Raw genomic sequence first — 12423 nt, forward strand, 5'->3', positions numbered from 1 at the left:
TCTTCAGTAATGATAAATCTTTTTTTGGGAATGGTAAATCTACCGTTGGGGGTAGACTGGATTTTTGGAAAGCAAGAAAAGACAGTGTGAATAGGGAATTTCTCAGACTAAGAATTTTACATTTGGCCAAAAGCACAAGGGAACTATAAAATGATGAGCCTAATTTGTTTTTGCTTCATTTTGGGTTTTTGTTGTTGTTGCTGTTTTCACAGCCTAGTTCTAACAATAGTTCCAAAAGAAGTACTCTACAACATTTGAGAACTTCCTGCATTGTGGGAGTTAAGAGACCAGACTTCCAGGATGAATACTTTTAAAGGATTTAAAGAACACTTACTTTAAATTCAGGATTTTTTTTTATTTGTTTTCCTTTAAAAATAATGTACAATTTTATTGTAAAAGCTTATGTGGCAGTATTTATTTTAAAAATTCAGATCTTTTTCTTGTGATTTGGCTTTGAAAAATATTATTAAAATCAGGCTGTTTAGTTCTCTTTCTCTATTATTAGTAAGGTCTTATGTGATGGAGAATCCATGTCTTTTTTTTTTTTCTTTCACTTTTTAACTCTAAGCTTTAATAGTGATAGTAATGATTTTTTATTTATCCCCCTTGTGGGGAAATGAAATTTTATTGCTCTGGAAGAAACTTAATTTTAAAAAACGACTAGGACAGAATTGAAATGAAATCAATTTTGTTCTTGATTGAACTGCACCGCTGCTTTGTGGTATACTAATAGCCGTCTGCCGATGATAAAAACAAAGTGATATAGCACAGTTCCATAGAGAGTGTCCTATTCAGCTCTCACCACAGGATACACACTTAACAGCATCAGTCATTTTATATCTATTTGACACTGATTAATTACTCTGATCTATTCTGGTATTATAGCCACTGACTTGGTACTTTAGCCAGGCTTGAACAATTGAAGTGAGTGCAGCAGTGTGAACTATGTATTTATTACTGTGACCCTTCGTGCTATTTAATTAACATAAATAAGTGCTGTTTGCACCCCCGTTTTGAAATTAAGGTTATTACAGAAATAGTTATTTTACTGGTATTTCATTTTAAGACATGAAAATTACAGCATCAGCTTATAAGACAATGTTATAACTTTTTTAAAAAATAAATTTATTTATTTATTTTTGGCTGCGTTGGGTCTTCATTGCTGTGCGCAGGCTTTCTCTAGTTGCGGCGAGCAGGGGCTACTCTTTGTTGGGGTGCACGGGCTTCTCATTGTGGTGACTTCTCTTGTTGCGAAGCACGGACTCTAGGCACTTGGGCTTCAGTAGTTGTGGCTCGCGGGCTCTAGAGCGCAGGCTCAGTAGTTGTGGCACACGGGCTTAGTTGCTCCGCAGCATGTGGGATCTTCCCGGACCATGGATCGAACCTGTGTCCCCTGCATTGGCAGGCGGATTCCCAACCACTGCGCCACCAGGGAAGTCCCTTAATGTTACAACTTTTTAATTATTCAGGTATTTTAATTTAACATTGGTGCTTAAATTTTTTTATTTTGTGAAAATTTAACAAAATTATCCACTGCCAGTTCATCTTGAGTTGGGCTGTATTTTAAATTAAGGGGTACAAAGACCACTTAAATATATTCTTTAAAGTTGAAATGCAGAATTAGATAACCTGCTTTATAGGCACCAGGGAACATTTCCATTTTGACCCTACGCTAAGGATTGAATAGGATAGTTACAAACTAGCCAACTTAACATTTTTTTTAACATGTCTAAAGCAACTTAAGGAGCAGCAGCCATTAGGGCACATACACTAAAAAGAAATATTTGCAACAAAACCTCATATACATCAACAAGAAAATCACTAAAAGTAAATGCTCAGAGGATTTCTTTTTAGATGGTGGTTAAACATTTGAAATATTAGTAATACCCATCACTACTGATAATCACTGAATTGCAAATCAAAGCAGATTCTGGTTGTTGTTTATCTAAATAACAAAGATGTTTTTATCATTTTCTTTCATTATTTTTCTGTTGTTGCTTGGTTTCTAATAACGCTCAATATTGATGAAGATGGCAGGAGTGTAAAACTGGAACACACTTTATTCCTTTTTTTAAAAAGTATTCCACTTCTCATAATCCATCCTAAGGAATCGAGTGAAAATTTACTTTTTTAAAAAAATCTTTGCTATTCTAAGCAGTGACAGTAACGTTGTAATTTGCTTTTCTTTAAAGCATCTTTATAGAATTTTTTCATTTTTGTATAAACAAATCTTCAACCTTTTCCTTTTGGTTTCTGACTTTGGTTCCATACTAAAAAATTTTGTATTACTATATTTACACATTTCTCTTGACTCCTTTCCTCAGTGAGTTAAAATGCCCCGTTTACCATGTACTGAATCTCCATAATGGATCTTTTGGTTTCTCTACTATATTCTATTTATCTATGAATTTATTCCTAAGCCACCACATTTTAAAAACAGCTTTATTTTATATCTACATACAGTAAAAATTCACACATTTTAGGGCTTCCCTGGTGGCGCAGTGGTTAAGAATCCGCCTGCCAATGCAGGGGACACAGGTTCGAGCCCTGGTCCGGGAAGATCCCACATGCCGCGGTACAACTAAGCCCATGCGCCACAACTACTGAGCCTGCGCTCTAGAGCCCGTGAGCCACAGCTACTGAAGCCCGCGTGCCTAGAGCCCGTGCTCTGCAACAAGAGAAGCCACCTCAATGAGAAGCCCATGCACCACAACGAAGAGTAGCCCCCTCATCGCAACTAAAGAAAGCCCACGTGACAACGAAGACCCAACGCAGCGCCCCCCAAAAAAATGTCCTCCTTCTAGAACTTGCAGTCTCTTAGAAAAAAAAAAAATTCACACATTTTAATTGTACAGTTTAATGAATTTTGACAAATGTATACCCCACCCTAGTTAAGACATAGAATATTTATATCACTCTAAAAAGTTTCCTTGTTGATCCCCTCTGCAGGCAGTCATCCCCACTAGAGTTGGTCATCCCCAGCTTCAATTTCCAGACCAGAAGAACTACTGATCTGCTCTCTATCACTGTGTATTAGTATTACTAATAGTTAAGGCATTAGTATTCTTTTAGAATTTTATATCAAAGTTACTATACAGAATATACTCCAGTTTCTTTGCTTTTAGCATATTTTAAAAATTCATCTGTGTATCAGTAGTTTGTTTCTTTTTATTGCCAAGTAGTATTCCTTTGTATGGACTTATTGTAATTTACATATGCATCCACTTGCTGCTAGACTTTTGGATCGTTTTCAGTTAGGCGCCATTTTGGATAAAATAGCTATGGACATTCATGTAAAAGTTTTTGTGTGGGCATATGTTTTCATTTCTCCTGGGCAGATACCTAGGAGTGGGATTATTGAGTCTTATGGTAAATATGTATTTAACTTTATAGGAAACTGGCATACTTCTTCACAGTGACTGTGCTTATTCAACATTCCTACCGCTGTTGACGGTTCATTTGCTCCACATCTTTGTCAACACTTATATAAAAGGGCAGTCATTTTAAGTCATTCTATTACATGTATATGTAGTGACAGCTGTGTTTTTAATTTGCATTTGCCTTATGACTAATGATGTTGAGCATCTTCTCATATGTTTATTGATCATTTGTACATCTTTTTTTGGTGAGGTTTCTTTTAAAATATTTTGCTCAATTTTTTATTGGATTGTCATCTTACTGAGTCATAAGGATCTTTATATATATGCATACAAGTTCTTTGTCAGATGTATGTGGTGCTAATATTTTTATTCCAATTCCTAGTTCGTCTTTTCATTTTCTTAAGGTCTTTTGAAGTCTGTGCTTTTGTGTCCTAATTAAGAAATCTTTGCTATCTTAACATCAAAGTTTTTCCTTTATGGTTCCTCTAAAAATTTTATAATTTTGTCAGTACACCTAGGCCTATAATCTATTTCACGTTGATTTTAAAAATAATAGTTCATCTTTTCCCAAATGTGTATTAGGTTGTCTCATCATCATTTCTTGAAAAGACTATGCTTTTCTCATTTAATTATCCTGGCTCTTTTGTCAAAAATTAATTGACCATATATGCGTAAGTCCATTTCTGAGCTTTATTTGTTCCGTTAATCTGTGTCTTTTCTTATGCCAGTAAGACACCTTCTTTGTAAGGTGATATAAGTCCTACTTTATTCTTTTTCAAAATTGTTTTCACTATTCTAGATCCCTTAAATTCCATATAAATTTAAAAATCAACTTATTAATTTCTGACAAAAAAAAATCCTACTAGGATTTTGATAGGGATTGTGTTGAATCCATAGATTCCTCTGGGGAGAACTGACTTCTTAACAGTACTCTCATCCACAAGCAAAATGTATCTCCCCATTTACTTAGATCATCCTTAGCAGTGTTTCATAGTTTGATGTAACTAAATGTTACATATATGTTGTTATATTTATCTCAAGTATTGCATGCTTTTTCAATGCTATTGTAAATGCTATTGTGGTTTTTTTATTACAATTTGTAATTCTTCATTGCTCACATGTAAAAATGCAATTAATTTTTTGTATTGATCTTATATCCTGAGATTGCTAATCCTTTCAGTTCTAGTAGCTTTATTTTTTTTGAATATTGCTTAAGGATTTTCTATTTGTTAAGACCATATAGTCTGCAAATAAAGACTGTTTTACTTTTTTTCCCCCAGTCTGTATATTTTTTTCTTCCCCCACATCTTAATGCTGTGACTAGGACATCCAACAGAATACTAATTAGAGGTGGTCAGAATGAGCATCCTTACCTCAGTCCCAGTCTTAGGAAGAAAGCATTCAGTTTTTCACCATTAATAATGATGTTATCTATAGTTTCTCATAGATTTTCTTTATCGGGTTGAAGAAGATTCCTTCTATTCCTAGCTTGCTGAAAGTTGTTAGAAATTAATTTTGTCACAATTTTACTCAAAAAAAGAAATTAATTTTGTCAGATGCTTTTTCTACATTTGCGTGAGACAATCATGATTTTTCTCTTTTGTTCAAAGGATTTTTTTTATTTCTTATGCAGCAGGTTCTTATTAGTTATCTATTTTATACATATTAGTGTATGTTCAAACGATTTTTGAATCTTTTTTCATAAGTGATATTTACCTGTAGTTTTCTTCTAATAAATTTATCTTCTTTTACATTAATATGTATAAAATGGATAACTAATAAGAACCTGCTATATAAAAAAATAAATAAAATTCTAAAATTCAAAAGAAAAAAAAGTTATTTTAGTATCGGGATAATGCTGCCCTCAAAAGATGAGTTATGGAGTATTCCCTCCTTTATTTTTTGTACATTTGCTATTACTTTTCCTTAAATATTTGATAGAATTCCCCAACGAAGACCTTTGGGTTTGTCTTCTTTGTTTTCTAACATAAGCATTTCAAGTTATCAGTTTTTCCTCTAGGCACTGTTTTAGCTATCGGCCACCTGTTTTTACATGTTGTGTTTCATAATCATTCAAATCGAAATGCTGTCTAATTTTCTTTTAGATTTTTATTTTGATTTATGGAATATTTAGAAGTCTGTTTAATTTCTAAATATTTTGGGCTTTTTCAAGTATCTTTCTGTTACTGATTTTTTATTTCATTCAGTTTTCGTCAGAGAACATATTCTGTATGATGTCTATATGTTTAAATGTATTAAGATTTGTTTTATGAACCATTATATGATCCATCTTGGTTCTATAGATGTCAGCCAGGTCAGGTTGGTTAATAATGTTCAGGTCTTCCATATTCTTTCTGATTTTCTGTCTAGTTGTTGTTATTATCAACAAAGGAGAGGCGAACTTTGCAATGATGATTGTGGATACGTCTGTTTCTTCTTATGGTTCTGTCAGGTTTGCGTCATGCATTTTGAAGCTCTGTAATTATATGCACACAGAAGTTTATGATGTCTCATTTATGAATTGAACAACTTATCAATTGGAAATGTCTTTATCTCTGGTTATTTTTTTTTCCTTTAGTCAACTTTGTGTGAAAGTAATATAGCCATTCCAGCCTCTTTTTTTGTGTGATACGCGGGCCTCTCACTGTTGTGGCCTCTCCCGCTGCGCAGCACAGGCTCCGGACGCGCAGGCTCAGCGGCCATGGCTCACGGGCCCAGCCGCTCCGCGGCATGTGGATCTTCCCAGACCGGGGTACGAACCCGTGTCCCCTGCATCGGCAGGCGGACTCTCAACCACTGCGCCACCAGGGAAGCCCTCCAGCCTCTTTTTGATTAATGTTTATGTAGACTATCCCTCTCCTTACATTACTTTTAACCTGTGACTTTATATTTTATTATTTCATTTTATCTCCTCCCTTGACTAATTAGCTATACGCTTGGGTTTATTTCTATAATGGTTGCTCTAGAGTTTCAAACATGCACCTGAAGCTTATCACAGAGTAACATCAAATGATGTCATACCACTACATTTTTAGTTTTGACTCTTAAAACAATACTCTTCTGTTTACCGTCTCTGATCCTTTGTGCTTTTTTTTTTTTTTTTTGGCGGTACTCGGGCCTCCCACTGCCGTGGCCCCTCCCGTTGCAGAGCAACGGCTCCGGTCGCGCAGGCCCAGCGGCCGCAGCTCACGGGCCCAGCCGCTCCGCGGCATGCGGGATCTTCCCGTACCGGGACACGAACCCGCGTCGCCTGCATCGGCAGGCGGACTCCCAACCACTGCGCCACCAGGGAAGCCCCTTTGTGCTATTTTTATAAAAACATTTCACTTCCCCAAATGTTTTAAATCCCACAATACAGTGTTACTATTTTTGCTTTAAACAGTCAATTATCTATTAAATAAATTTTTAAAAGGAAAAAACATATTTACCACGTACTTACTATTTTCTAGCACTGTATTCCTTTGTGTAGATCCAGGTTTCTTTTTGGTGTCATTTTCCTGCTGTCTGAAGAACTTCCTTTAACATTTCTTGTAGTGCATGCCTCCTGGAAAAGAATTTCTTGCTTTTGTTTCTTTGAAAAAAGAATTTTTTTCTTATTTTTCATTTATTAAGGATTTTTGCTGGATATAGAATTTTTAACAGGTTTTCTTTCATCACTTCAAAGATGTGTCCAGATGATGAAAATTTTGAGATCACTCTTTTCTATCTTCCCTTATATGTAATATGTCTTTTTTTCTCTGAATATTTTACAGATTATTCTTTTTATCACTGGTTTTCAGGAAGTTAAGATGTGCCTTGATGTGTTTTTGTTATTGTTGTAACTTTTTTTTTCCTGCTTATAGGCCTCAATTTGCAGCGCTTTAAAAATCTATCCATTTTAAAATAGATGTCAAACACTGGAAGCATTATTTTGCTGAATGTTTGGATTTTGGTTCCTTTCTTTTAAAAACTATGTGAAGTTTGCTTTGGCAGGCAATTAAGTTATTTAAAGATTACCTTGATCTTTACAAAAAATGTTTTAAAGCTTTGTTAGAGAGCAGTGGTGTGGCCTTTACTCTTTGGGTGGTGTAATGCTAACGCGTAATCTGGTGTCTCTAGTGAATCATCATAAGTGTTCAGCAGGTTCCTTCTATTCTGGCTGCTTGGAACTCAGACCTCCCAGCCTGTGTGAGCTCTGGGAATTGTTCGGCTAATTGCTCCCTAGGAGTTGTGTTCTTTGCTCAAAATCATGAAATTTTACCATATACAAACAGATCAGTATTTAGTTAAAGTCTCAAGAGAACTCAATGAAGATTTATGGAACTCTTTCCCTGAAAATAACATTTGAAATTAGTTGTATCTCTTTTTTCCCCCGTAATAGTAGTACATCTGTATTCTTAATTTCTGTCTTATGTCATATTGCATTGTGTAGAACATTCAAGAATAATGTTAAATAATGTAGTGATAGTGGTATTTTTGCTGTGTTCTCACTTTAAATGCTGCTGTGTTTGCTTTTTATCATATTTGCTCTCAGATTTTGATAAATATTCTCTCAATAAAGAAAGTTACACCACTTATGTAGATAAGAGACTTTTTCTATGACTAGATGAAGTTTATTGGTAAAGGCCCATTTATCATTATATGGTAATTTGAGCATGTGTATGTCCTAAAATCCTGCAGTTTCCATCCTAGAGAAACTATTGTCTTATGGACACAACAGACATATATAACAGTAATCATAGCAGCATTATTTGTAATAAAAAAAACTAGAAATAATTTAATGGAAGAACAAATAAATAGCAGTCTATTAATACAGGATACATCTCTGTGAAGTGGAACTATTTTGAATAGATAATAGTAACAAGAAATTAGATTCATGGTTACCACTGGAGGTTGGAGAAGTGATGTGATTGGAGGGACATAATACGGGGTTTCAGTGGTTTGTGTAAGATTCCAGCCTGATGTTGAGTCTGTGGAGACCATTTCATTATTTTTATATCTCAAGTATACATTATCTGTCTTTTCATACATAGGAACTACTGTAGAGAAGCAACTTAAATAAAGTAATTTACACTAAGACACATTGCTTATAAATAGGAAGGAATTAACAAGCCACTAATTTGTAAAATTCAACACTTGTTAACTTGTGTTGATAATTCAGTAACAGTAATTTAAACCTAATAACCAAGTTGGTAATTACTCTTTTCTGTCATATACTTATAAAACCAATAGCAGTTTATCATAGAGCAGCTACTCATTTCCAATTTTAGTATCAGTAAATGATAAGTTCAGGATATGACTGTTGGTATAAAATAACAATTTTTAAATGTTGGTAAAAAATAGAAACAAGAAAATATTGCCTATATATTCAAAAATGGAAAATCTCTTAGATTTGTTGAAGATACTTATGACTTCTTCCCTAGGTTAATGTCTTAATGGTCAAGAAAACATGTATTATAGCTTATTAAAGTTATAGAATAAAAATTATTATATAAAATTTAATATTAGTAAAATTTTTATAAAGTGGCTAAATGTTTTTACAAATAATGTCATAGAATAGTAAAATTTTGACTGTCTCATGTCCATTAAAGTGTATTAAAACTATAATAATCAATTTTCAGGTAGAGATAGGGAGGTACTAGACGGTAGTTGACGAACATGGGCTCTGGAATCAAAACTGCCCTGCTTAACATCCTGGTTCTTCCCTAACTGGTGGTATGACCTTGGGCAAATTGCTTAGCCTTCCTGAACCTTGTTTCTCATCTGTAAAGTGAGGGAAACGTACTTAACCTCACAGAGATACTTTGTAATCATTAAGTGAGATAAATCACATAAAGGCTTTAGAATAGGGCTAGCACAAAATAAATGTTAAATAAATATTAGCAATTATTGTCTAATAATTAACCTGAACTTTCTACAAAGTTTGTAGAACTACCTCACAGGTAATCTTTGTCAGGCTCTTGATGAGCTTGGCGTGTGATGTAGTTTTTTTTTCATTTTCTTAGTAATATAGAGGAATAGGTCAGATACAGAAGCCAAAGAAAGCCAGATGTATGTATTAACATAACACCCACACGTAAAATCACTGTTATATTAGGTTACATAGACTGCATCTTGGGCCACATTATTTTTTCCATTACTCTGATTCCTTAATTTTGTATTAAACTATATAAGCCTTGCCTTTTTTACAGGCTGTGTAGAATGTATCAGTAATGGAATCTTTATACTCTGAAGTATAACTATGAGGTGGTTCTGCTGTGTTTTACTGTGTTATTTCACTATCATATTGAAAAGCATTCAGATTCTTTAGCCCTTAATGTAGGGGATTTGATTTGCAGCGTTTTTTAAAATAAGATATTGATTCAGTATTTTGATAGTTTTATATAGATTCCACAATCATTTTATATGGAGCCTCACTGTATCCATCCAGATTTTCAAAGCTATACCTGATAGTATTTGCTGTGGTTTTACTCTTATTAAAGCAAGGAATGGTGATCAGTTACAACTTAACAATCTTGTTTTTATTTTTAAATGGCTGTTGGTAAATAAATGAAAAAACTTAAAATGAGAAGTATCTATAATCAGAAAAGCACATAGATATAATTCCATTTTGGAGTGAAACAAAATTTGGAGCATACAGGATAAGTTTTTAGGGAATCATTCTTTGCCTTGTATTTTTTGTGTTCATTCTTTTACCTGTGTAAGCTCTGTTTTACGTTTACGGTGTGAGTACCTTAAAGGCCAGCAGCCTTGTCATGTGCCTCTATAAAATACACATGTAAATTTTCGCAGCTGTAATTTTCATTTCCCCAAAATGCCATTCACCAAGGGCTCTCTATATGTGTTTTCTCTTCCTTAAAAGCTGCTCCATGTACACTCGTTAAGGTAACCTTGACTTTAGTCCTCAGATAATTCATCCATTAATTCTTGTGAAGCTTTGCCTTTTACTGCCTTCCGACCATCCCCAATCCTCACCTCCAGCACACTTTAGACACATACCTGTTGTATAATTGTTAATATAGCTATTTCTCTTCACCCTTGACCATGAACTCTTTGAGGGCAGGGGCCATGTCTTTTTTTTTATGCCCAGGACGCACCTTAAGGGCTCATATTGAGGAGTCCAGTAACACAGCCCCCAACCCTGCAGTGACCACTGTAGTTTTGCTTACTCTTTCACAAGCATTTGACACTTGTGCTGCGTAAGTTAGATCTGTTTTGTTCAAAAATTGAACGTAAAATTGCCCTAAAAAATTTTAAGTTAAAAAAAAATTAGTGAAACATTTCACACCAAAAAAGAGCAATACTAGGTCTACTCTTACTTTTCTGCTACACTGTATTCCTTGAATTCTGAAACACACTTTTTGCCTTTCTTCTATAGGTGAAGCCTTGAAAGGAAAGATCACAGTGCACAAGAATAAGAAGGATCCACGGTCTCTCATTGTGACCCTCACATTGGATAATTCAACTCAAACTTATGGTCTCCAGTGAAAAGGCCACAAAAGCACTACTTTGCAGTTTTTGTTGTAGGGGAGGGGTGGGGAGGGAGGGGAGGGAGGGTTTTATGTGAGCGCATGGATGATGGGTCCTTTCCTGAGCCTCCTCAGTAGGAGAGAAGAAGCATGGCAGGAATCTGAGGATGCAGCTAAGGAGGGCACTGCCTGATCCTGGTGATCCACCGCCATAATCACATTCTTGGAAGTCTGGTCAGTGAGATTTAACCAAATGTAACCCCTACATTGAGTTTGCCTGTATTGAAAGTCATTTAAATTGGCCTAAATTTGGAACAGAGATAGTCTTTTGTTGTTTTAAATAAGTTTCTTACTATAAATTTTAAATACTGGTAATTGATTAGTTATTTGGATGTTGTTTTATTAAACTAGTAACTGTGTACAAGGTATTACATATTTTATTGCAGATTTCCTTTCTGAGGAGTAGTTTTAATTGTATTTGCTAGAATATCAGGCTATAATACATTAAAAGAGCAAGCATAAGGGACTAAAATATGGAAACGAGACCACACAAATTGTATTTGAAGACAGCTTAGTTGATTGCCACATAATTCTGTTCTCATTTTTTAGCTTCTTCTCTCTTTGCAAATATTCTTGAGTCATATAGTTTTCTAGTATTGCCCAGGAAATCTAGTTTCAGTGCATTTACCCTAGGTTTCATAAAAGTTTTTAAAGATTGGGATAAATATGTACTTATTTACTAATACTTTTTTCAAACTAGATTGATGTGCAAAGTTAAACATGTAACTGTTAATATACTTATATCACTATACAATTGTGTCATTTACAATTATTGACTCAGTTTGAAGTGCAGAACAGAAAACATTCAATTAAATGTATACAACAACCATTAGCACTATAAAGTGACATTTCAATATATTAAAGCCTTTTATAAAATCAGAAGCATTTAAAACAAGTCTTAACAAAGGAATCATTTTTAAGATAACGGAAATTTTAAGGAGAAGTGGGTCACATGCTTCTTTTCAGTTCACCAGCTGGTTCTTTTTCAAAACAAGACACACACAAGGCAGCATAGTTAAGTGTTGAGAAGCATGAGCTCTGGAGCCAGTTCAAGCCTTGGCTGCAGCTCTTACTTCCTGTGTAATCTTAGGTTCCTTAACCTCTCTCCCCCTCCATGAATGTTGCCAATTCATAAACTGATACATTTCAACTGTTGATACTTAGATCAGTGCCTGGCACATAGAAAACAGTCAGTACATGCTAGGTGATATTAATTATCATCATCATACAGACAGGGACCCCTTCCAAAGAATATATGACATCGACATTAGATCAGTTTGTGAATTGTCAGCCTCATCAAATACTACACTAGTATGTGTGTGGGAAGATTACAACAGAAATTAATATTTAATATAGGAAAAACTGTATCAAAAAGAAATTGTCTTTTGGTCTTTATTAGAAAATTGGACTAATAGCAATGGGAAGAATAACCCCTTCAAATTATGATATTTCAGATCTTATTCTAAGTCTTCCTTCATCAGCATGATTTCTCTTGTCACTGGGCTAAACTAGTTAGCTTGTTTTCACCATGATTT

General features: G+C 34.5%; 1 protein-coding gene across 6 annotated transcripts in view; it reads left to right on the plus strand.

Annotated features, from left to right (window-relative positions):
• Positions 1–11256, plus strand: part of PRMT3 (protein arginine methyltransferase 3) — a 135402-nt gene extending 124146 nt beyond the window's left edge. For all 6 annotated transcript variants that reach the window (XM_019948377.3, XM_004317677.4, XM_019948373.3 and 3 more), the window contains one exon: positions 10738–11256. In XM_019948377.3, coding sequence (XP_019803936.1) covers positions 10738–10847 — 110 coding nt within the window. In that variant the 3' untranslated portion in view covers positions 10848–11256. The remainder of the gene's footprint in view (positions 1–10737) is intronic.
• The last annotated feature ends 1167 nt before the right edge of the window (positions 11257–12423 follow it).

The sequence above is a fragment of the Tursiops truncatus genome, chromosome 8 (genome assembly GCF_011762595.2).
Source record: "Tursiops truncatus isolate mTurTru1 chromosome 8, mTurTru1.mat.Y, whole genome shotgun sequence".
In the NCBI taxonomy this organism is placed as follows: Eukaryota; Metazoa; Chordata; class Mammalia; order Artiodactyla; family Delphinidae; genus Tursiops; species Tursiops truncatus.